Source organism: Trichosurus vulpecula, chromosome 4, assembly GCF_011100635.1.
Source record: "Trichosurus vulpecula isolate mTriVul1 chromosome 4, mTriVul1.pri, whole genome shotgun sequence".
Lineage (NCBI taxonomy): Eukaryota > Metazoa > Chordata > Mammalia > Diprotodontia > Phalangeridae > Trichosurus > Trichosurus vulpecula.
In genome coordinates, this window is record NC_050576.1 from 367,008,578 (window position 1) to 367,033,730 (window position 25,153).

The 25,153-nt window shown below is 33.8% G+C and overlaps 1 protein-coding gene across 1 annotated transcript in view; it reads right to left on the bottom strand.

The window, feature by feature from the left end:
* Window positions 1–25,153, bottom strand: part of UGGT2 (UDP-glucose glycoprotein glucosyltransferase 2) — a 256,148-nt gene that overhangs the window by 39,518 nt on the left and 191,477 nt on the right. Inside the window, exons 32-36 of the mRNA XM_036755774.1 lie at window positions 23,877–23,975; window positions 22,881–22,965; window positions 13,805–13,987; window positions 11,883–12,043; window positions 11,138–11,252 (exon numbers count right to left, since the gene is read on the bottom strand). Of these exons, the coding sequence (XP_036611669.1) occupies window positions 11,138–11,252; window positions 11,883–12,043; window positions 13,805–13,987; window positions 22,881–22,965; window positions 23,877–23,975 (643 nt within the window). The remainder of the gene's footprint in view (window positions 1–11,137; window positions 11,253–11,882; window positions 12,044–13,804; window positions 13,988–22,880; window positions 22,966–23,876; window positions 23,976–25,153) is intronic.

A 25,153-nucleotide genomic window follows, 5' to 3' on the forward strand; every position in this document is an offset into this window, starting at 1 on the left:
AAGGGGAAAAAAACATGAAAAAACACGCTAAGAAGCCAAAGATGATTGATATGTATTATGGAGACAGGGAAGACCAAAATACCAATTCAGAAGAGGACAGCATGGACACTACGCCTACATCTGAACCCTCAAAAGGGAAAGTGAACTGGTCTCCAGACCAAAAAGCATTCCTGGAAGAACTCAAGAAGGACTTTAAAAACCAAATTAGGGAGGTAAAAGAAAAAACAGAAAAAATGAAAAAAAATTCAATGAGGAAAACAAATCTTTAAAAGGTAAAATCAAGGAATTGGTTAAGGAAAATCAGAATATAAATGGAGAAAATGTCTCATTGAAAAGCAAAATTAACCAAATGGAAAAGGAGACAGAGAAGATAAAGGAAGAAAACAAAACATTAAAAATTAGAATTGGGGAGGTAGAAGCTAATGACTCTATGAGACATCAAGAATCAGTCAAATAAAATCTAAAGAATGAAAAAATAGAAGAAAATGTGAAATATCTTATTGAAAAAACAACTGACCTGGAAAATAGATCCAAGAGAGACAATCTAAGCATTATTGGTCTATCTTTAAACTATGATGAAAAAACGAGCCTAGACAGTATCTTCCATGAAAATTGCCTGGAGGTCCTAGAACCAGAGCGTAAACTTATCATCAAAAGAATCCATCAATCACCCCCTGAAAAAGATTCCAAATTGAAAACTCCAAGAAATATTACAGCCAAATTCCAGAACTATCAGGTCAATGAGAAAATATTGCAAGCAGCTAGAAAGAAACAGTTCAAATATCATGGAACTACAGGCAGGATCATGGAGGATCTTTCAGCTTCTACCTTAAATGACAGGAGAAATTGGAATATAATATCCCGAAAGGCAAAGGAGTTTGGACTACAACCAAGGATCAACTACCCAGGAAAATTGAGCCTACGTTTCCAGGCAAGGAAATGGATATTCAATGTAATAAGGGAATTCAGACCTTCCTGATGAAAAGGCCGGAGCTCAATGGAAAATTTGATCTCCAAATACAAAACTCAAGAGAGGCATAAAAAGGTAAATGGGGGAAAAACCCTAGTTTATCAATAAGGCTAATTAGTTACATCCTGATAGAGGATCATTATGTTTTATGTATATGTCAATCTTGAGAATTGTATACTTATGATGACAATTGAAAGGGATATTCATAGACTGTGGGTATCAATATAAAATAACCAATATAGTGATAAAAATATAATTAAGAGATACAAAGGATGGTTCTGGGAGAAGAAGTATGGAGGTAGTAGAAAAGGGTAAATTACATCACATGAAGAGGTACAAAAACATATTGTAGTAGAGGGAAAGAAGAGAGGGAGAAGAGCGGTATTTGAGCTTTACTCTCATTAGATTTGGTTCAAGAACGGAATAATATACCCTGATAAGTATAGAAATCTAACTTGTCCTACAGGCAGTAGGAGGGGAAAGGGGAAAAAAAGGGAGGGGGTGGTCAGAAGGGAGGGAAGAAGTAGCAAGGGGAAAATGGTAAGATAAGGGAGGTGAATCAAGAGGGAGGGTACACTGAGGAAGTCGGCAGTCAAAAGCAAAACTGTTGAGGAGTGGAAGGGGAGAGGGAGAAACAAAAGCATAAACGGGGGGAAATAGGATGGAGAAAAAGACACAGATAGTAATCATAACTGTGAATGTGAACAGGATGAACTCTCCCATAAAATGGAAGTGGATAGCAGAATGGATTAAAAACCATAATCCTACAATATGCTGTTTACAAGAAATACATCTGAAACAGGGGGATACACATAGGGTAAAGGTAAAAGGCTGGATTAGAATATATTGTGCTTCAGCTAAAGTAAAAAGGTAGCAATCCTAATCTCAGACAAAGGAAAAGCAAAGATAGATCCAATTAAAAGAGATAAGGAAGGACACTACATCCTGCTCAAAGGTACCATAAATAATGAAGCAATGTCTTTGTTTAACATATATGCACCAACTGATATAGGAGGCAGATTCTTAGAGGAGAAGTTAAGGGACTTACAGGAAGAAACAGACAGCAAAACCATACTAGTGGGGGACCTCAACCTCACCCTCTCTGAACTTGATAAATCTAACCTCAAAATAAGCAAGAAAGAAGTTAAGGAGGTGAATAGAATTTTAGAAAATGTAGATATGATAGACCCCTGGAGAAAACTGCATGGGGATAAAAAGGAATATATTTTCTTCTCAGTGATACATGGCACATACTCAAAAATTGACCATATACTAGGGCATAAAAACCTCACAATCCAGTGCAGAAAGCAGAAGTAGTCAAAGCATCCTTTTCAGATCATGATGCAATAAAAATTATTCGTAACAAGGAACGATGGAAAAATAAGCTAAAATTAATTGGAAACTAAATAATCTAATACTAAAGAATTAGTGGGTCAAAGAACAAATCATAGAAACAATTAATAACTTCATTCAAGAGAATGACAATAATGAGACAATATACCAAAACTTATGGGATGTAGCAAAAGCAGTTCTTAGGAGAAGTTTTATATCTCTAAATGCTTATATGAATAAAATAGAGAAAAAGGAGATCAACAAATTGGCCAAACAACTGAAAAAGCTAGAAAAAGAACAAGTTGAAAATCCTCAATTAAATACCAAATTAGAAATACTGAAAATCAAAGGGCAGATTAATAAAATTGAAATCAAGAAAACTATTAAGTTAATAAATAAAACCAAGAGTTGCTTTTATGAAGAAACAAATAAAATTGATAAACCTTTGGTCAATTTGATTAAAAAAAAGAAAGAAGAAAATCAAATCACTAGTAGCAAAAATGAAAAGGGTGACTTCACCTCTAATGAAGAGGAAATCAAAACAATAATTAGAAATTATTTTGCCCAATTGTATGCCCATAAATTTGACAACCTTAGTGATATGGATGAATATCTACAAAAACATAAATTGCCCAGGTTAACAGAAAAGTAAGCAAAATACCTTAATAATCCCATCTCAGAAAAAGAAATTTAGCAAGCCATCAATGAACTCCTTAGGAAAAAATTTCCAGGGCCAGATAGTTTTACATGTGAATTTTATCAAACATTCAAAGAACAATTAACTCCTATACTTTATGGACTATTTGGGAAAATAGATGAAGAAGAAGTCCTACCAAATGCTTTTTATGACACAATTATGGTACTAATACCTAAACCAGAAAGAGTCAAAACAGAGAAAGAAAATGATAGACCAATTTACCTAATGAATATTGATGCAAAAATTTTAAATAAAATCTTAGCAAAAAGATTGTGGCAACTTATCATGAGAATAATACACTATGACCAGGTAGGATTTATTCCAGGAATGCAAGGCTGGTTCAATATTAGGAAAACTATCAGCATAATTGATCATATCAACAACAAAACTAGCAGAAACCATATGATCATCTCAATAGATGCAGAAAAAGCCTTTGACAAAATACAACACCCATTCCTATTAAAAACACTAGAAAGCATAGGAATAAATGGAGCCTTTCTTAAAATTATAAATAGCAACCACCTAAAACCATCAACAAGCATTATTTGTAATGGGGATAAGCTAGATGCATTCCCAATAAGATCAGGGGTGAAACAAGGATGTCCATTGTCACCCCTATTATTCAATTTGGTACTAGAAATGTTAGCTGTAGCAATAAGAGAAGAAAAAGAAATTGAAGGAATTAGAAAAGGCAAAGAAGAAACTAAATTATCACTTTTTGCAGATGTTATGATGATTTACTTAGAAATCCTAGAAAATCAAGTAAAAAACTACTTGAAATAATAAACAACTTTAGCAAATTTGCAGGATGTAAAATAAACCCACATAAATCCTAGGCATTCCTATACATTACTAACAAAGTCCAACAGCAAGAGACAGAAAGAAAATTCCATTTAAAGTTACTGTAGATACTATAAAATATTTGGGAGTTTATCTGCCAAGACAAACCCAGGGCCTATATGAACAAAATTACAAAACACTTTTCATACAAATAAAGTCAGATCTAAATAAATGGAAAAATATCAGTGGTTAGGCCAAGCTAATATAATAAAAATGATAATTTTATCTAAATTAATTTATTTGTTCAGCACCATACCTATCAAACTACCAAAAATTATTTTACAGAGTTGGATAAAATAATAACAAAATTCATCTGGAAGAACAAGAGGTCTAGAATATCTAGTGAATTAATGAAAACAAATGCTAGGGAAGGTGGCCTAGCCATACCAGATATTAAACTGTAGTATAAAGCAGCAGTCATCAAAACTACCTGGTACTGACTAAGAAACAGAGTTGTGGATCAGTGGAATAGGTTAGGTATACAAGACACAGTAGTCAATGACTATAGCAATCTACTCTTTGATAAACCCAGAGTACAGCTTTTGGGCTAAGAACTCATTATTTCACAAAAACTGCTGGGAAAATTGGAAAACAGTAGGGCAGAAACTGGGCATAGACCACTATCTTACACTATATACCAAAATAAAGTCAAAATAGGTTCATGATTTAGGAATAAAGGCTGATAGTACAAGCAATTTGGGAGAGCAAGGAATAGTTTACCTGTCAGATTTATGGAAAAGCAAAGAATTTATGACACAACAAGAGATAGAGAGCATTACAAAATGCAAAATGGATAATTTTTATTATGTTAAATTGAAAAGTTTTGTATTAAAAAAGCCAATCCAACAAAGATTAGGAGGGAAGCAGGAAAGTGGGAAAAAAATCTTTACAACTAGTGTTTCTGATAAAGGCCTCACATCTAAAATATACAGGTAACCGAGCCAAATGTACAGGAATACAAGTCATTCCCCAGTTGAGAAATGGTCAAAGGATATGAACAGGCAGTTTTCAGAGGAAGAAATTAAAGATATCTATAGGCATATGAAAAAATGCTCTAAATCACTACTGATTAGAGAAATGCAAATCAAAACAACTCTTAGGTACCACATCTCTCCTGTCAGATTGGCTAAAATGACAAAACAGCAAAGTGTTAATTGCTGGAGAGGATGTGGCAAAATTGGAACACTGTTACACTGCTGGTGGAGTTGTGAACTGATCTAGCCATTCTGGAGAGCAATTTGGAACTATGCCCAAAGGGCTATAAATATGTTAATACCCTTTGACCCAGCAATACCACTCCTGGGGCTATATCCCAAAGAGATGTGGGAAAAGGACCTGTATGTACAAAAATATTTATAGCGGCTCTTTTTGTAGAAGCAAAGAGTTGGAAATCAAGGGGATGCCCATCATTTGGGGAATGGCTGAACAAGTTGTGGTATATGAATGTAATGGAATACTATCGTGTTATGAGAAATGGGGAATATACGGACTTCATAATAACCTGGAAAAACCTACATGATATAATGCTGAGTGGAGCAGAACTAGGAGAACATTATACAAAACCACAGATATATGGATTCTGTGATGACTAACCTTGATAGACTTAGCTCTTCTCAGCAATACAAGGTTCAAAGACAACTCCAAAGGATTCATGAGTGAGAGAGATATCGACATACAGGGAAAGAACTATGGAGGCTGAATGCAGATTGAGGCAAACTGTTTGCTCTCCTTTTTTTTTCTCTTTTTTTTGGGGGGGGGAGGTTTGTTTCTTCTTTCTCATGATTCATTCCATTGGTAATAATTCTTCTTTACAACCTGACTATTGTGTAAATAAGTTCAATGTGAAGTTATATCAGATTCCATGCTGTCTTGGGTGGGGGGAAAGAAAATCTGGAACTCAGGATCATGTGGAACTGAGTGTTGTAAACTAAAAATAAAAAATCTTAATAAAAATGCAAAAAAGACACTTTAATTAGAATGATAGTACTCTAAATGTGAGATCCTTGTCCAATGACCAACAGATAGATACCTTGTTGAAGAATATGAATCATATCACCCTTGACATTCTAGGCTATAAACCAGAAGAAAGAAGGAACCTGTGACTAAATGGAAGGAAAGTTCACAGGTATTTCTTGGTGAGGCAAAGAAAGAAGTTGGCACAGTAGGTTTTATCATATAACCTGGAGGCAACAAGAGATAGTATTTCCTTGGGCATTTAGACACCATGTATTTCAGTTCTAATTACCTTTTATAGATACCTTTTCTGAATCCACTGGCTAATGTCCTTCCTCCCCTATCTTGTAGCTTAAAACCTTGTATTTACTTTGATGGTGAGTTCTTGAAGTCTATGCCATCTGGAATGCAAGTTCTGGGAAATTCTACCAGACTGGAAAGTTTTGAGTATGGCCCCAGCCACAGACCAAGAAATAATTGTAGTTTTTGCGATGGTTTTTGAAAATGAAGCAGTACAGAAAGTCTATCTATGAAGAATTTGATAAGATCCTCCGAAGTAAAATAATATATACTCTGATACTAGGTGACTTCAATGTAAAGGTGGGACAAAAGTGAGGTTGAGGAGAAATATATGGGAAGGCATTCTTCAGGAAAAATGTATGAAAGAATAGAAAGACTTGTATATGGTACAGAATCCTTATACCTCTGTATCATTTCTTCAAAAAAAGAATTGTTAGGTGGTGGATGTGGCAAGTACCAAATAACACTATAAAGAATGAAAAAGATGACTCTTTAATAGACAGGAAAAGATTTGTTATTGATGTGGGAGTTTTTCCCATGTCTTCGTTGCTATTGTTGTTGAGTCATTTCAGTTGTGTCTGACTCTTTATAACCCCATTGGGGTTTTCTTGGCAAAGATACCCAAGTGGTTTGTCATTTTCTTCTCCAGCTCATCTTAGAGATGAGGAGCTAAGGCAAACAGAGTTAAGTGACAGAGTCACACAGCTAGTAAGCATCTGAGTACACATTTGAACTCACAAAAATGAATCTTCCTGATTTCAGGCCTGGCATTCTATCCAGTGCACCACATAGCTTATAAATTTCTGAGGATGGATTTGAATTCAGGGAGATGAGTCTTCCTGACTTTATTCCTGGTACTCTATCCACTGCATCATCTAGCTGTCCCTTTTCTTAGTCAGAGATCTTTTTCTTATTAAACCACTGACTTATCAGAACTAAACAAGAAGAAAGAATAATAATGAGTTAAAGATGTAGTATACAACTAAAACATTTTAATGCTGAACTATTTAAACAAGTAATTGAAAATTTAAAAATGGGAAATGGATATCAGAAATGACACTGACATAATGATAATTTTATCAAAAAATTTAACCAGCGTAGATTAATTGCCACAACAAGGAGACCAAAAGAGCCCTGATAGCATCTTGGCCAGCAAACTTTTGGGTTCCTTGCTAAATGAGAAAGATGGCTGCCAAAGGCAAGATCAAGTTAAAGGAAAAACTCCCTTGTAAAGTTTTATGAAGACCAATGGACAAGTTTGAGAAATTTTGTTTCATAAAGCAAAGAAACAGAATGGAGTATAAAACTGGTTTAAAGAAAGTCTGGCAAAATACTGAACAAAGCAACATCATCCCAGAGTTGTTGAAGGATAAAAATGGAAAGATGACCACAAATGGAAGAAAAATGGAAAAGGTTTGCCAAAATCATTATAAGTTAAGGACAGTGGAACTACCATTCTTGGATGTGTTATGGAAGAGGTACCTGTGATACATTTATGAGGGGACTGAGAGAGACTGAGATAAAAGGTACAGTTAAATCCTAATCAGGATAAATAATGAATCCTGTGATCCCATTATTCAGATTCTGACTATTCAAAGTTATAATTATATGTAAAATATGGTAATGGGCTCCTTACCAAAAGAAATGTGAAATGAAAAAAATTTTAAATATGTTTATGTTTACTATCATAATATAATAGCAAAGGATAAGAAAAATATATTTCTGATTCAAGTTTATTACAAAATGTGAAGAGCAAAATAGTATAAAAAGCAAAATTCTAAAAACTAAAAAATTACTAAATATTTTGCTTAATGATAAGGTTATGCTGACAGTACAATAAAATACTGTCATTTAAAATATTTTAGCACAGACTGAACTGTCTTCTCTCTTTTTTTTTTAAAACTTCATACTTACACTGGTAGGTGTAGAGAGCTTTATCCACATCTTGGTGAATTTGAATGCTCACATTCTCACACACTGACCCAAGTGTAGTTGGATGACCTGGGGTATTATTTAAAATCAGTAATTATTTAAATGTGATACTGTTGTCTTGGAAATATTTTTCAACTGTGAGGCTAAAATAACTTGAAAACCAGTCTTTGAAAACAGCTGTAGTCATCCATGCTTTGTTGTTTGATCACCCAAGAATGGGAAGTGATCCTAGTTCTACCTTTTCAGAGCCTGAGGGTTTGAAACTAATAAACAAGCATTGGTTTTAATTTAAAATAACCTTCTCCATCACCTTCCAATAAAAGAATTAAAGCAAGCCTTAGACACTTTGAATCCAGGTTGAGTTATTTCTTTCCTTGCCTTTTCTTTTTTCTTTTAGTTTTTTTTTTTAAAGAAATCTAAGTTCTGGAAGTCATCCTTTTCTAGAATAAGCCTATTTGATCCACATTAAAAAATTGTTGATCAGTGAATCCATCTTCTTAAATTTTCTTAAAAAAATTAGGATATTTAGTTGTTGCATCCTCTACTACATTGTCTATTCTCTATGTAATTTTAACATTATGCAACTATATTTGATTTTTAAGGCAAATGAGCCACCCAAAACTTCTGCACCATACATTTCATTTCCGTTTTTTTTCACTGCTTTAAATAAACTGGAAGCTTTTGTCTGAATGGCTGCTCTGCCAAGAAGAATGTATTTTTTTTTAAAAAATTGCAGTCTTCAATCCATATAGCTAAAAGATACTTCATTTCTATCATTGTAACATTTCTGTTCCTTGTAGTTTGCAAAGTACAACAGCTGATATGTGTTTTATAATATCATTCCATAGATTCAGGCATTCCAACAACTGGTTCTGTTTTACAGTTACCATGGCCACATTGATGCTGCTTAATTACATTAATTTCTTTAAATTTAATAACAAACATCTTCCTTTCTGCACTGGCAGTATTTCCATCTGAAATAGTCTTCCTATTTTCCATTTTGTTAAGGGTACTTAAAAAAAACTAATATAACTAACAATGATATCATTTGTAGCAGTACATAATACACAATGACAGGCAAGCGCACATTGACAACTCAATAGCACGTTAAAACCTGTGTCACATTAATTGAATTTTTGCAGACGTGATTGTCACTGATATAAAAGTTTTTAGTTCTAAAATTTTTAGTATATGATTATTCTCGACTTCTGTTTCCCTAGCATTTGTGCTGAGGAATTTTGGGTTTCTTCAATATTTTGCAATAAGCCAGGTTAATCCTCTTCAGGAAGAAACATTTACTAAATATCTATGTGTAAGGCACTGTTCTAGACACTGCAGAAACTATGGTGAAAATTAATAGTCTCAAGGAACTCATAATATACCTGAAATTTATGATATGTGCCTAGATACAAAAATATGTAGAGAGAGAAGCAATTTGGCTACAAAAGGACAAATTTCATCTTGCCAGTTTCATCTTACCCCTCTAAACTCAGTAAAATGAAGCTCCAAAAAATCTTCATGGCTGCTACTAGCTGTTAGGCCATGATAAGAATAGGAATTTTGTCATCCTAACCGATATAACAGGTAAAGATGGGAGAGTGGTGGTGAAGGAGAAGCAGTGCCCCTGAGAGACTGCATGCCTAATAGCCTGTATTGGTCAGTAGAACCATCTCAACTATGGGTTTGATGACTCATAAAAGACCTAATATCACTCCGGGATATAGGCTATGTTGGCAAAGAATCTGGAGGATATGTAATTAGCAAAGTACAAAACAATCAGGTTTCACTGTACTAGATTTTAAAATAATAATTTTACTCTAATCCAAAACTAAATGAAATGGATAAACATGAGATAATACATTAAGAGAGATTAATATGTTCTCCTCAAGTTGGTATATAAGGCCCTCCCATTGTCTTTATAGATTTATTTCAAATTATGCTTTGACATACTCATGTTCTGTCTTTTTGTTTATCTGTGATTTTTACATATTCTGTTTTCCTACATGTAATTTTCCCTTAATAATCTTATACTAAAAGCTAGAAATTCTCAATGTAGGAGTTAAAGTATTTATTTGTGACAAAATTTATAAACATTAAAGTACTATATAAAGGAGTTATTCTGTATAAAGCAGTGGCACAAAGAAATTCATTAGTTTCAGCAAGCTTAATTTTACATTTTAAGACAAATTGTTGCACTTGTCTTTGCTATATTTAAGTTGTGTAATGAGAATTTGAGAAAAATGTTTTTGTTCCAGTAAGGAGAAATATGACTCCATAAGAAAGGAATCTATTCCTTAAAATTTTAATAATGTGAGTATTAGGAAAAGAGGAAGCAATTTCATTATTGTACCATATCATAATATGGAACAAAAAGTGCTATACTGTATGTTGAATATTAAAACTACTTTTATAAGCTTAGTACCGGTTTTTCATAGACATGTTAAAAAAAGATTTTTTTTGGATGTAAAATGCTTTATTTAGCCAGATCAATGATTTATTAAACAGATTTAATTTCTGAAGTACATTTATAACACAAAAATTAAAAAAAAATAGACCATGAGAAACTGAAATAGCTGCAAAGTTTTTTTTAAAGTCCAATTATCATGATCAAAAGTGAAGATAATGCATCAGTTTAAAGGAGGGAGGGCATCCTTGGTAAGAGACATTCCTCACTGTAATATTATTTCCTCTTACTTTCTAGTCCCAATTAGTTAACTTGAAAAACAAACTTTTAAATCAAACTTAGCCAGGTCTAGGTATAATTGTAATATTTTTCATTTTTTTAACCAGATTCCACATTTCATGATACTTCTAGTGATGAAAACTCCTTCTACCAAAGCAGACTAGTATTTTCTCTGACATTTACCATCTTAGAGTTTCCTGGGACAAAGAGATATCAAGTGGCTTCCCCAAGGTCACAGAGACAGTGTGTCAGATGTGGGGCTTGAACCTTGGTCTTCCTGTATTTATATCGTATTGTATCTATTTTTTAAGAAAAATTTTTGGATGTTTTTTTGAAATGATGTGATGTTTTGCTCAGACTGTATCAATCAAATTATAAATGCCACATGATGTCACTAAATCTGGATATAATTTATTGAACCAGTACTTACCTGATCTAGATTGGACAGACTGTTTGGGTCCTGACTAAGAGCCTGGTACTGACCTCTAAGTCTATCTCCAGCTGCAATTTTTCTGAATTTCTTGAGATCCACAACGTATAAGGCACTGAAAAAGAAATATTCCTTAGTCTATATTGCTATTATTTATGAATATGGAGTTTGGTTGGGCTGAGAGATTCTAGAATCTCACAGTCTTTTCTTAACTTTCTTTTGAATTCAACTGGGTTAAATGATTTACTATTTTCTCTGCTATGGATAGAGCACTAAACGTCAGGTCAAGGAGACATGAGTTCAAAATCATCTCAGATACTTATTTGCTGGGTGACCTTGGCCAAGTCATTTAACAACTTCTCTGAGTCTTAATTGTTTCAACTGTAAAGTATTTTGTGTGTGTGTGTGTGTGTACTTGATGGTTTCTAAGGTCCCTTCTAGCTCTAACTCTATGATCCTATTACTTATGGAGGTACATACATTCATGGAAACTACAATTCAAACAATTCAAACCACAACAAAAATTCCAATAAGGTTCTGTTCTTGCAAATGGAGGAACTAAGATTTAAGGCCTAAGTGCCTAGAGATTGGAAATTCAAGTGTCTTCATGTTTACTCTAACATTCAACAGAGCATAGTGAGATAAGATAATATTTTTTCCTCCATAAATTTCCCAGTCAACATTAAAGTTACTATCTGAATAAATGATATACTTATAAAAGATTAAAAACTATCATTTATCTTACCTGATATGGTATTTTCTTTTTACTAGATGGGAAGCCCAATATCCTGATTTCCAGAAACGGTATCCATCCATTTCAGTTCGACTATCACAAAATGGTGTGTAACCATACGGTGCGCCACCAAGATCAAAGTCTCTAAGCTCTTTTAGGTCTGTTCTCACAATCTAGAAAATTAAAAAAACTATTTTTAAAAAATCTGTTGAAGAATATAAAAAATACTGACTCTGTAAATCTGTATTGCAAATCATTTTGTATTAGACACCTCTACAAAGAACTAAATTTTCTTTGCAATATCATGTAACTTCAGTTTTCACAAATATCCCCAATATATACAATCTGAGTCAGTTAAAATATCTCAAGAGATCAGAAATGGAAGGGACCTCAGAAGCCATTTAGTCTAAATCCATGCCTGAAAAAGAATCCTTTCTATTGCATCCCTGTTAAGTAGTCATTTGGTCTCTCATGACAGGGAAACTAGTACTTCCAGAGATAGCCCAGTCCCTTCTGGTAGCTCAAATTATTAGGAAAATTTTCCTTACCTTAAGCTTAAATCTGCTCCTTCACAATTTCTAACCATTGTCTTCTTTCTACTGTGCTTTTAAAAATTAATATAATTTAGCTTTTTGTTACATTTTAAGTTCTGAACTGTCTCCTTTCCTTTCTCCCTATTTAGCACTAGAGAAGGCCACCATTTGACATGAATTAGACTGAGGGAGAGGGAGAGAGAGAAAGAGCGAGACAGGGAGGTGTAGGGGTGTGTGTGTGTGTGTGTGTGTGTGTGTGTGTGTGTGTAAAACCATACTATGCATATTTCAATTTATCAGTTCTTTCTCTGGAGGTAGATAGCATCTTCCTTCATAGGTCCTTTGTAGGTGATTTAAATATTTATAATACTCAGAATAGCTTAGTTGTTCACAGTTATTCTTCAAATAATATTGCTATTATATATGATGTTCTCTTGGTTCTGCTCATTTCACTCTTTATTATTTCATGCAAGTCTTTCCATATTTTTCTAAAATCAACCTGCTCATCATTTCTTATGGCATAATAGTATTCCATCACAACCACACTTCATAACTTGTTTAGCCATTTTCCATTTGATTAGCATCCCCTCAATTTCTAGTTCTTTGCCATCATAAAGAGAGCTACTATAAATATTTTAGAACACATAGGTTCTTTTCCTTTTTCCTTGATCACCTTGGGAAACAGACCTAATAGTGGTTTTGCTGGATCAAAGGGCAAATACAGTTTTATAACTCTTTAAGAATAATTCCAGAATGTTCTCCAAAATGGATGAATCAGTTCATAGTTCCACCAATAGTGTATTAGGGTTCCAATTGTTAGACATCTTCTCTAACATTTGTTACTTTCCCCTTTCATCATTTTAGCTAATCTGATAGGTGTAAGATTATATCTCAAAGTTGTTTTAATTTGCATTTCTCTAATCAATGACGATGTATAGCATTTTTTCATATGACTATATACAGCTTTGATTTCTTCATTGAAAAACTGCCTGTTCGTATCCTTTGACCATTTATCAATTGGGGAATGATTCATATTCTTATATATTTGATAAAGTTTTCTATGGATTTGAGATATGAGACCTTTATCTGAGAAACTGTCTATAAAAAATTTCCCCAAATTTTCTGCTTTCCTTCTAATCTTGGCTACATTTGTTTTCTTTGTACAAACCCTTTTGAATTTAATATAATCAAAATTATTCATTTTTCTATCTCATAATGCTTTCTATCTAGCTGTGGTGGTGATGTGCTGTTGACTGGGCAGAAATCACAAACAAAGATAGAATGACTATAAGGATGGTAAGCAATAACATGAAACATCATAAACTCGAATCCTTATTTAGATAATTTTTTTCCCCAAAATCTTCGGTGCTTCACAATGCATTTGTTAACTTCATTCCTTACCTGATCAGCATCAACAAAAATTATTTTGTCCACAACCAGTGGAAAGAGAACATCAAGGAAAAGAATCTTGTAACCCCAAATGATTCTTTGCTTTTCAGTTTGTCGATGAAGCCAACGAGGCCACCTATATTGGACTAGCTCATACTGGAATCCATATTCCTTAGCCATATGAGGAATTATCTCCTACAAACAAAAATTCAAGCAAGAACTTTAAGTACAATAATTAATTTTGTCTCAGTGATTAAAAAAAAAACTTCTCATTAACTAGGTATGTAGGTTTAAAACGAGGGATCTTTAAATTGCTACACTTTATTATGCTCCACTGGGTAGGTAGGTGTTGAAGTGGATTACAGCACCAGACCTGAAGTCATTAGGACTCATCTTCATGAGTTCAAATCTGGCCTCAGACACTTACTAGCTGTGTGAACCTGGGAAAGTCACTTAACCCTGTTTGCCTCAGTTTCCTCATCTGTAAAATGAGCTGGAGAAGGAAATAGTGATTTTCTTTGCCAAGAAAATCCCAAATGGGGTCATGAACAATCAGACACCACTGAAAGGACTTAATGACAACAAAATTATGCTCCATGTCCAAATATTATTTCTCACAAAATTATTCCTAATCATAATATAGAATGTTTAAACAGGCAGTCCAACTATATAGAGTACACAGTACATTTTGAAATAACCATAGCAATTTTGCTGTATTTTCTAGAACACACTTCTTCATCACATAGCTCTAGTATTTCACAATTATGTTGAAGGTGTCTTATTCCTGGGACTGACCAGTAGTAGTTACTGAATTTCCATGGTCATGCTTTGTTAAAAAAAAAAAGCCTGGGTTCTTGGTGGATGGTCATAAGAAGGAAAGAAGAAGAGAATGAGTGAGGTATGCAAGTAAGGAGATCAGAGAAGTGCTATTTCACTCTTTTTTCCTGAAGCCAGCAGGCAATTACTGGCTATTTTATTTGAATTTAATCTCTTTCTACTCTTGTGAGACCAAAGTACATCTGGATGTATTTGAAAGATGACTAAAGGACATCTTTGCCTTTAGCTATGAAAGTGATTAATAATTACAAAGTTCCTGAGGAACTTCCATTATTAGCAATGGTTTCTCTCTCCAAGTAGGAGGGAAAAAGTGAAGGGTTTGGGGAAATTATGGAGACCATTTCAAAACTGAAGAGGAATAGGAAAATAAAAAAGGAGGGAAAATCATATCAGCAAAAAGAGTATTCATGAATATTGATTAATTGAATGAAAGGTACCATACTAGGTGCCAAGAAAAGACAGTAACACAGGCCTTGACCTCAAGGACTTTATAGTCTAGCAGGGAACAATGGAAACATTTATACAAATAAATATGAAGTAGATTGTAAAAGTATGTGAGATACAAAATGTTATTTGCATTATTTTTCATAATGCAGTTGAATACAGACTCTTACCCAATTATTTTTTTGGCAACTAATGCTATAATAAAGGACTTAATAAAGAAACTTTAAGTAGACGGTACCACATATTACATGGGAAACAGCATGGCATAATGTATACAGTGCTAAATTTGGATCAGGAAAGTTGGGTTTAAATTACACCTCTGATATTTCAGCCTTGTGGCCTTAACTTCTCCTTTCCTCAGGTAGTTCCCTACCATGTATTTACAAAATCTTACATGTACTGTAAGGAGAGTGTTCCCCCATTAGGAATTCCCTGACCTAAGAAAATCATAGATTCTTTCCTATATTTTTGGTCTTGAAAATATATCTCCATTCTATCATGGAGTAGTTGGCTAAAAAGAAAAAAAACAACCCATGATAATGAATTAAAATAATTTAAACTATTAACAAATTACTCCTACTAAATCTTACTCTGTAGTCCGAGCATTGTGTGGAGGTGATACTAAATTTGTAAAGGCCATGCATGTGGAACATAAAGATTCTTGTCTGTAAGCTCCCCAAAATCTTCCGTAGAGATCCACCTAACATTCTAGGGGCTTTCCTCTGGATCAGTGGTCTCTAAAAGTTTTTTATAATACCCCCTCCTATCAATAAAACAAAATTTGAACATGTATCCAAATACAGGGTGTCACAAAAATTTAAGCTTTAATAGCTTAAAATTGTAACATACACTAATTTATAAATTATAGAATGTGCTACTATACTAATATAGTATGGTCATTATAAAACATGCACCAAAAAGAGGAATTTAAAAAGGGTGAGATATATTTAAGTTTTATTTATTAGTGATACAAAAGCCTTTTTAAATCTCTCACTAAATATGAATAATAATATTTTAGTGAGAACGATATTATTATACAAGCTTCACTATTTCCTTTAAAAAAGTGTCTCTCTTCTGGGGGATGAGGAAGATTTGTAAATAACACTCATTAGCAATTAATTATTTGGTTAATTTCATCAATGTAGCTAGCCAAGCAGGATAATATCTTGCCTTTTTTTTTAGCTAAAAAAATGGAAGACATTACTATAACACAAATGATAGGTCATACAGTTAGGGAACATAGCACCTTTTCAGCAGGAATCATGTTTCTCTGTGAGTAGATATTCACCACACACAATTCAAAACCAAGAAAAAGTAAATTATATCTGAAAAGTTTTCAGTATAAATCCAGAATTGTAATCAGTAATGAAATTATATTCTTACTCTTTGTTCTAATCACTTATTTATACACAATTTTTTTCCAAAAGGATATAATTTAATAACATTTCCTTCAATCTGATGCCTCCACTTAAAATCCAAACTTAGCTAATAATAGTCATTGCAAAAGATACTTTCTAGTTCTATTTAATACATGGTATCATATCTTAATTGCCTATTCATATTTGGATACAAATTTTTTTCCATATAGGTATGAGAAATAGTGAGACAGCCAGTTTGACTAGACCATAGAATACAGGCAAGGGAGTAATGTATAATAAATAAGCCCATCCATACATATTTATCCAGTGTCCCAGACAAAACAAAATGGAGAGATGGGACTCTTACTCTCCTGTCATTGACCCAAAGTATGGAGCCTGACTTTGGAAGGGTGTCTTTTAAAGCCATGAGTTGATATAGAGGAAAGCGGGTAGACATAGGGGGTAGTGAGTACATAGAATCTTCTCAGCGGCATTTGTGCAGCTGCTCCTGTGGGGGTTCAGAGTCTCAGGTTACAACTGTCCTGAAGTACCAATACCAATGAAGCTTGCACAGCAGCAACAAAAAGAGGAATGGTGGACTGAGTGTTGGATGATAGTGGGTGAAGAATAGGTAAAGGTTGTGTTAGAGACAAACCCCACAATTGACTCTTGGTTGGAGGGTGGGATGCAACTAGGGATGTGCGGGTAAATGTTTATTAATTGCCTCTCTGAAAAACAAAAATATACACACGGTAAACTTTTAAGTTTAATCTGCATTATTAACATTTTCTCTTTTACTTTCTTAAGTCCAGACAATCAACAAAACAATATATCAAGATCTGATTTGTAGTGTTCTCAATTTCTGAGGTATAAATTCTCTCACTGAAAATTTAACAATTGGCTCTTGTGAACCCATATAAGCTGTTTCCAGCACTCTATTGGATGCAAATCATCCTCCCACCCTCAACTTGGTTGATCACCCAGCCCTTGTAATCATGCCATGGAGTCCTTGGAGTCATGCCATAGTCCACCATGGCTCCAGGGATCCAGTTGTAGGTATCTAGTACAATACAAAGTCTGCCAAATGGTCACTTCTTGCTTTCTATATACAATCAGACTAACTCATCTTCTGGGCATTACTACTTTCTGATATCATTTATACTCTGTCTCTTTCACAATTCTTCATTGAAGCCTACTCATTCCTACAGGCAGAAGAAAAGCATTGCCACTATTTTTAAGGGAAGAAATCAAGTGCCTCTCTGTTGTCCTAAACATTCAATTCTTCAGAGACTGTAGTAGTTCGTGAGTCATAGCCATTTAGCATTTCCAGGAAAATAACGGCATAAGAAGGTAGGTCTTTCTTTCAGGAGAGAAGCTCAGGATCATTAAAAGCAGTGCTGAATTTTTCAAATGCAATCTAGCCTCCTCAACCCCTATCCAATTCTGGATGCATTCCCTCTGTAGTATCTCCCTAAGATAAACATACAATGGCATATCATAGTTTGGACAACAAACATCCTTTCTATTAATTTTCTTCTTATACTTTTGGGTAATAATAGACCTCATTTGGGAAGGTTTGCAAAGTTCCAGGCTTAATCAGTACAATGTCATCTATAAGCAGGACTCTCCGCTGGACATTGTCTATGACACACTTGGCAAGTATATGTCTCCTATTAATGATTCTCTTTATATTAATAGAGTCTTTAAACCAAGTTACCTCTGTTGTAGCATCTTTCAAAGAGTCTTATATGATATTAACATATGCATGGGAGACACCTTGTTGGAGAGCAGCCTCTAAGATCTCATTTTGCTCTACCGAATCAAATGCTTTTTATACAGTTAACAAATAAGCACAATAGCACCTTATATTCTCTGCATGCTTTAATCAATTATGTAACTACAATAATATGGCCTGCTGTAGATATGAAAGCCTGTCTTTTACAAATGACATTTTATCTTCCTATACCTATACTATGTCCTTGACATTAAATTCATCATCTCTGCTAACTCCATCCCTTCTCATAACCTTCCTATTTCAGTTGAGAACATCACCATTATTCTAGTCATCCTAGTTTGTAATCTAGAAGTTATCCTCAAGTATCTCCTCTTAATTTATTCCCTGATCCCCATATCCAAACCTTTTCAACATCTCTTGCATCTGTCCCTTTCTCTCAATTCACACCACAACTATCATTGTTCAGGCCTTCCAAACCTCTTAGCTGGATTATGACCATAGTCTTTGAAGTGGTCGCCTTGCATTTAGTATCTCCCCTTTGTAATGTATCCTCCATATATCTGCAAATTGATTTACCATGTAATTCTCCTACTTGAGAATGTCTAGTAGCTTTCTATTACCTCTATATACAAACTTCCCTGCGTGGCATTTAAAGCAGTTCATGCTTGGCTGTGACATACATTTCTAGACCTATTATATGTGTTACTTCTTCATCATGCCTTCTAAATTCCAGTCAACATAGCCTACTTACTGATCACATACACCTCAAGGATAATAATAGAAAAAAGTGGGAAGGAAGGGGATGAAGTGTCTATCAGTTCTAGATCTCAAAGTATACTACAATGTAGTAATCATTAAAATGACTTGGTACCAGTTTAAAAATATAAAGGTAGATCAGCAGAACAAATTAGATACATAACATAAAGAAGCAAGTAAGTATAGTATTTGCATAGTAAATGCAAGGACTTCAGTTATTGGTGGAAAGACTATTTTAAAAAAAACTGCTGAGAAAATTGGACAGAAGTCTCAGAGAAATCAGATTTAGATCAATACCTGACACACTACATCAAGATAAGTTCCATGACCTAGATACAAAAGGTCATATCATAAACAAATTAGAGGGTCAAGGAAGATGAGCTCATGACTAAACAAGCATTAGAGAGCATTGCAAAAGGTAAAACGAACACTTTTAAGACAAAATTAAAGTTTTTGCAGAAACAAATCTAATGTAAAAATTGGGAAGAGACATAGGTAACTGGGAAAAACCTTCATACCATATTTCTCTGGCAAGGTCTTATATTCAAATTGTATCAGAGCTGATTCAATTTTATAATATTAAAAAGGCATTCTTCAATGGTTAATTAAAAGATTGTTGCAGGCAGTTTTCCAAAGAGGACCATATTTTTAAAATGCTCTGATTTTCTATTAAGGAAATGTAAAGCAAGTTTGAGTTTCCACTGCATACCCACCAGATTAGCAAAAATGAGAAAAGATGAAGTTGACAAAAACAGGTGCACCAATGCACTGTTGGTGGAGCTGTGAATTGGTCCAATCATCCTGGAATTTGGAACTATTTCACAAAAGTTACTGAAATGTATATACCATTTGTCCCAGCTATACCATTACTAGGCCTATAGCCTAAATAAATTAAAAAAATAAGAAGAAAATGATCTATTTATACAAAAACATTTATGGCAGCTCTTTTTAATGGATGACAAAAACTGGAAATAAAGGGAATGTCCTACCATTGGGGAATAGCTAAACAAACTGTGATATATGAATCTAATGGAACATTATTGTGCTATAAGAAATTATGAAACGGATTGTCTCAGAGGAAACTGGGAAGAAGACTATGAACTAAGAGCAAAGTGAGCAGAATGAGGAATACATTTACATAACGATAACATTCTAGAGAAAAACAACTTTGAAATACTTTAGAATTTAGGTCAATGCACTGATAAGCCACAAGTCCAAAGAAAAAATACTTTCTAACAGAGATGTCATGAATTTAAAATGCAGAAAAACATACATTTTCAGAAATGGCCAATGTGGGCATTTGTTTTGCCAGATTATGCATCTATGTGTTCAGGGCTTTGTTTTTCAGGTTTTTTTTTTTAAATTTGCTCATTGGAAAGGACAGATTAATAAAAAGAAAAAGTGCAAAATATATTTATGATGATATACTACATTTATTTCAATATAGTTTATTGCTGTGTGGTGTGTGTTGTTCTATTTTAAAACTTAGGCACTGAGTCACACTGCCAGAGATGAGTAGTGAAAATACACTGCATCATCTTGCTGCTAAAAAAAGTATTTCAATGCATTGCCTTAATGGGGTAGGACTGTTATTGGGGTGAGTTGGGAGTATTTATTAAAAAAAGTGCTAAGCGCACAAGATTTAAAGTAGACACCATTTGTATTTTTAATTCACTGTGTTAAATATATGCTCTGTGTTTTCTTTTGCCTCAAGGCTTAGGTTAAAGAGTCAGGCTTGGGAATTCACAGAAAACTGGTATTCAGGCAGCTAGTAAGAAGATGAGCTTTATTATGAGGCACAGCAAGGAAGCAAGCAAGCAAAAAAAAGCATACAAAAACCACTAACTATGGCAAAGTAAGACAGATAGAGATTTGGTCCCAGAGATGCAAAAAAAACTCACCCAATTCAGGATGAATGGAGAAGTATACAGTGGTAAAGCTCTCAGTGAGAGTACATGCTCAGAGTAGGGGTCTAAGCAGGGAGTTTTATACCTTAAAAATAGACTTAAAAATGGACTTGGTTGGGAACAGATAATCAATGTTAGATGTGGGAGGGGACATTACTAAGTAGAACCAGATTTGGTGGAAAAATTCTCCAGGTGGCTTTTTAATACCAGGCTTTGGTTGGAGTAGGTTCCTTATTGGGACCAGATGTCAGGTGAGGGTTTGATTTGGCAGTTGGAGATGCCAGGGTTAGGCATGGCTCTCAGTTGCCACAGTTAGCCAGGAATTCCATCCAATCAGGAGCTGTGCTCATAACTGATTGACACAGGGTTGAAATGGGTCAGGACAGAGGAAAAGCACAAACTCTCTGTCATTGCTAATGTTTCATGGACATTAGGATCACTTTGCCTGAGTGACTCCATAGTGGAGTCCTATCATTTAACTTTAACATCAAACAATATATTTAAAAAATCACAATTATTATACTTTGTAATACAATAAAATTTAATAAAAGGAAATGTCTCTCACAATGGCAAACAGTAATTTCCTTTCTATTAAAAGTTCAATTAATGTTAACAAATGATCTAAAAACTATGTGCCATTTAGCACCTTTGCCACATGTTCTGCAATGGTAGAAGTGGAAGATGACAATAAAAAGAAAAATTCTACATTTTTCTTTGTTCATAGGTTTCCATGGTAAAAAAATCATCAGCAGGTAGCTAATCTACTGGTAATAAACCTCTGCACCTTAGGTATAGCTAAGCTGATCTGGGATTATACTTACACCTTTCTAGGAAATACAATTTGTTAGACTTACTCCTGGGGTATAGCCTTTGAGAACTCAGAATTATTTTCATCGCAATAAGGGACCACAGTAGAGAATTCTTTACACAAAAGCAAAGTTAATATTCTCAAAACAAAGGTCTGATCATGTGATTCCCTAGTCAAATATCTTTAGTGGCTCTCTACTGCATCCGGGATAAAATACAAACTACACATTGGTATTTAAGGCCCTCTACAATCTGATTTTGGCTTATATTTCTAGTTTGTTCTCTTTCATTTTGTGCCTTTTCATACTTGTTCTAGTCAAAGTAGCTCACTAGCTAGCTATTCCCTGCATTTTTGTTCCATCTTCCATCTTGTATCTTTGCACAGGCTGATCAAAAACCTTCGATTTATTCTTATCTCTTAAAATTCTTAGTTTCCTTCATGGCTCAAATCTGAGGCCACCTTTTATGGAAAATCTTTCCTGGTTCTCTGAGTTTTTAGGGCTTTCTTCTTCCTCATATTATCTTGTATTTACTTATATATGTATATGTTCTATTCTCCTAATGGAATGTAGTCTCCTTGAGGTCATGAAATGCTCCTTTTTTGTTTGTTTACTGAACACAATGACTTAAATATGGTAGATTTTTATTGAATATTAATAAATGTTTATTGAGTTGAATTGAATTTAGTTACTATTTAGAACATCAAAAAGCAGGATGCACTCAGATAGGGCTAAGGAATGTGGGGGATAAGCACTTGTCTGTGGTATATAAGTACAAAGGCTAGTAATATTTCTGCCTCTTACTAGTACAAGACTAAATCCTGAAAAATTACCCAGAATTACAACTACTAGCGGTGTCTGTGTAAAACTGTCTCCCCAATCCAATAGTTTTCCTAGCTTTACCTCATCCAGTTATTGATCATTTTAAAGTATTTCTTACTTCATGCAAAAAATTCCTCTTATACTGCCTACCGTGTTATTTAAAAATAACCCATCTTCTGCTGTCCTTATCCTTTAAATTTTTCATCTCAATGTGCATTGTAAATAAACACCACACAGCAAATGTTTCAAGCAAGAGTTTTTATGCTAAGGAAGTACTGAGATGTAAATATTGATTCTCAGTGGAATAAATAATCATTTTTGAAAATAAAATTATGAATTAAATTTATAGTAGCAATGATCTAACATTTCAGCATTCTTATTCTACATTATCTTGAATTTTTCTATCAGAACCAACATACTTACTTTAAATGTTGGAGAGAGATAATTTTTCAGAAACCAGAATTTAACAGGAGTTTCTGTGTGGCGTAACACAGAAAGCATCATAATTCTGTAAGAGAAAATTGGGTTAAATGAAAGTTAAAACAAAAAGCAGTTGAAGGTCAACATAATTGTCTTAAGAATTTTCTAGCTTTGCTTTTTTTTTTCTGGTTTTCAGTTGTGTTAATGGTATTCATTATAAGCTCTTCATTGACAAAGGTTATTCAACAGACTGAAATTCTTCCTTATAAGTCATGGTTGATCATTAGTTGGGTAATGTGTACACACACACACAAGTAATAATAGCTTTGTTTCAAATAAACATATTAATTATCAAATCAGAAGGCACAACTATAAATTTAACTGAAATTGAATTTCAGCACTATCACAACGTGATTAATACTAAGTCTCAACATGTTGAACCATCTACATAAGTTATGTCTTTGGGTAATTTTATTTCCCTGAAAGATGCCTATCCTGGTATTTACAATGGGAAAATATGTCTGGAATAAAGAGTCAGAATATTATGGTACATAGAGTGCTGGATCTGGAGTCTGAGAGAACTGGGTTACACTTCTACTTAGATTTTTGTGCCTTGTGTGATCTTGGGTATACAACTATTAACACTTTCAGTTCCCTCAGTTATAAAATGGAGCTAATAATAGTAGATACTCACTGGATGAAGTTCTTTGTCAGTCTTAAAGCATTTTAATAATTTTCATCTATTACTATTATTATAGCCCATAGGTATTATCAACAACACTAATTCATACATTTTGAGGCATTATGTGATTGCTTTTGAAAGTACTAAAAAGTCTATTTCTCACCTCAAAAAGATATTTTTTATTTCCTTTTAAAAACAATAGTTACTTTCTGTTACAAAGTAGGCCATTTTTTTAGTCTTTAAGAGTTCATATCTAAGTCTATTTTAAAAATTTACATATTTATTAAATTTAATTGAAATGATAAAAATTAACTCACCTCAAGAAACGTTCATATAAATGGCCTGAAGCAACCGAAAAAATGTTTAGAAAATCAGTTTTCTTTTCCTTTGTTTCTGCTTGCAGTCCTCCTGTGAAACTTGAAATGCAAAAAAAGAAGAAAATTGGCTACTTTCCTATTAAGATAAATTTCCAAGCTGTATGCTATAGGACCAACTCTAAAATACTTCATCCTGAAATAAGAAGGGCATACCTCTAAGAGTAAAAATTATTAAAATTGTAAATAAATATTTATTATTAACCATTGGGAAGTCGTAACACTTAAAATCTAATATTTAGCTACAAGTTTTCTGTTCTGAGATCTTAAACTCTTCTGACAATGATTCATTTTGCAATCAGTCAAATAATTTTGAGGACAGATCATAATGATGAAGCTGTGATAATGTTGGCAGTCAGACAGAATTTTGAGACTTAACTAATACAGGTATCTACATAGAATAACTTATTTTCTGTTGGAGGAAAAGTAGCTATGGATATAATTTAGCAAACATTTATTAAATGTCTACAAGGCACTGTGGTGGGCCCTGGGAATACAATGACAAAAAAAAGCTCCTTTCCTCAAGAGCTTAAGTTCTCCTGGAATCTTCTACTGGGATACTTTTCCAAAAATGAAGAACCATTCCATTATCATTCTAATGGAATGAAGATATAACTAAAAAAGACAATTGATATTATCTAATAAGGGCTGAAAGTATACAGCTTGACTGAATAAAACTAAAATGCCACTGGTTCTCTTTTTAGGTTATTTTACTGGTCTATTAAGTAAAATAATTGAATGTACTTCTGCAAGGTCAATATGAATAAATCATTTGGGTTCAGTCTTTTTTCAGTTGGGTCTGACTCTTCATGACCCCACTTGGGGTTTTCTTGACAGAGATGCTGGATATTTTAGCATTTCCTTATTATTATTAATTATTATTGTTGTTTTCCAAAGATACTTTGCCATTTCCTTCTCCAGCTCTTTTTACAGATGAAGAAGCTGAGGCAAACAAGGTTAAGTATCTGAGGTTGGATTTGAACTCAGAAAGATGAGTCTTCCTGATTCCAGGCCTGGTGCTACCTATTGCACCAGTTAGCTACCCATGAATGATCCATTAGGATGGCAGAGATAACTGAAGCAACTACTTTTTAGTACAATTATATTACTTGGCTTAACAAATGCTTAGTTGATTGACCTGCAAATATTCTATCCAGCTGGTCAAACAAATTCGGCCAAAGAAGAGTCTTCCACATATGGTAAGTAGGAAGGCCAGTAAT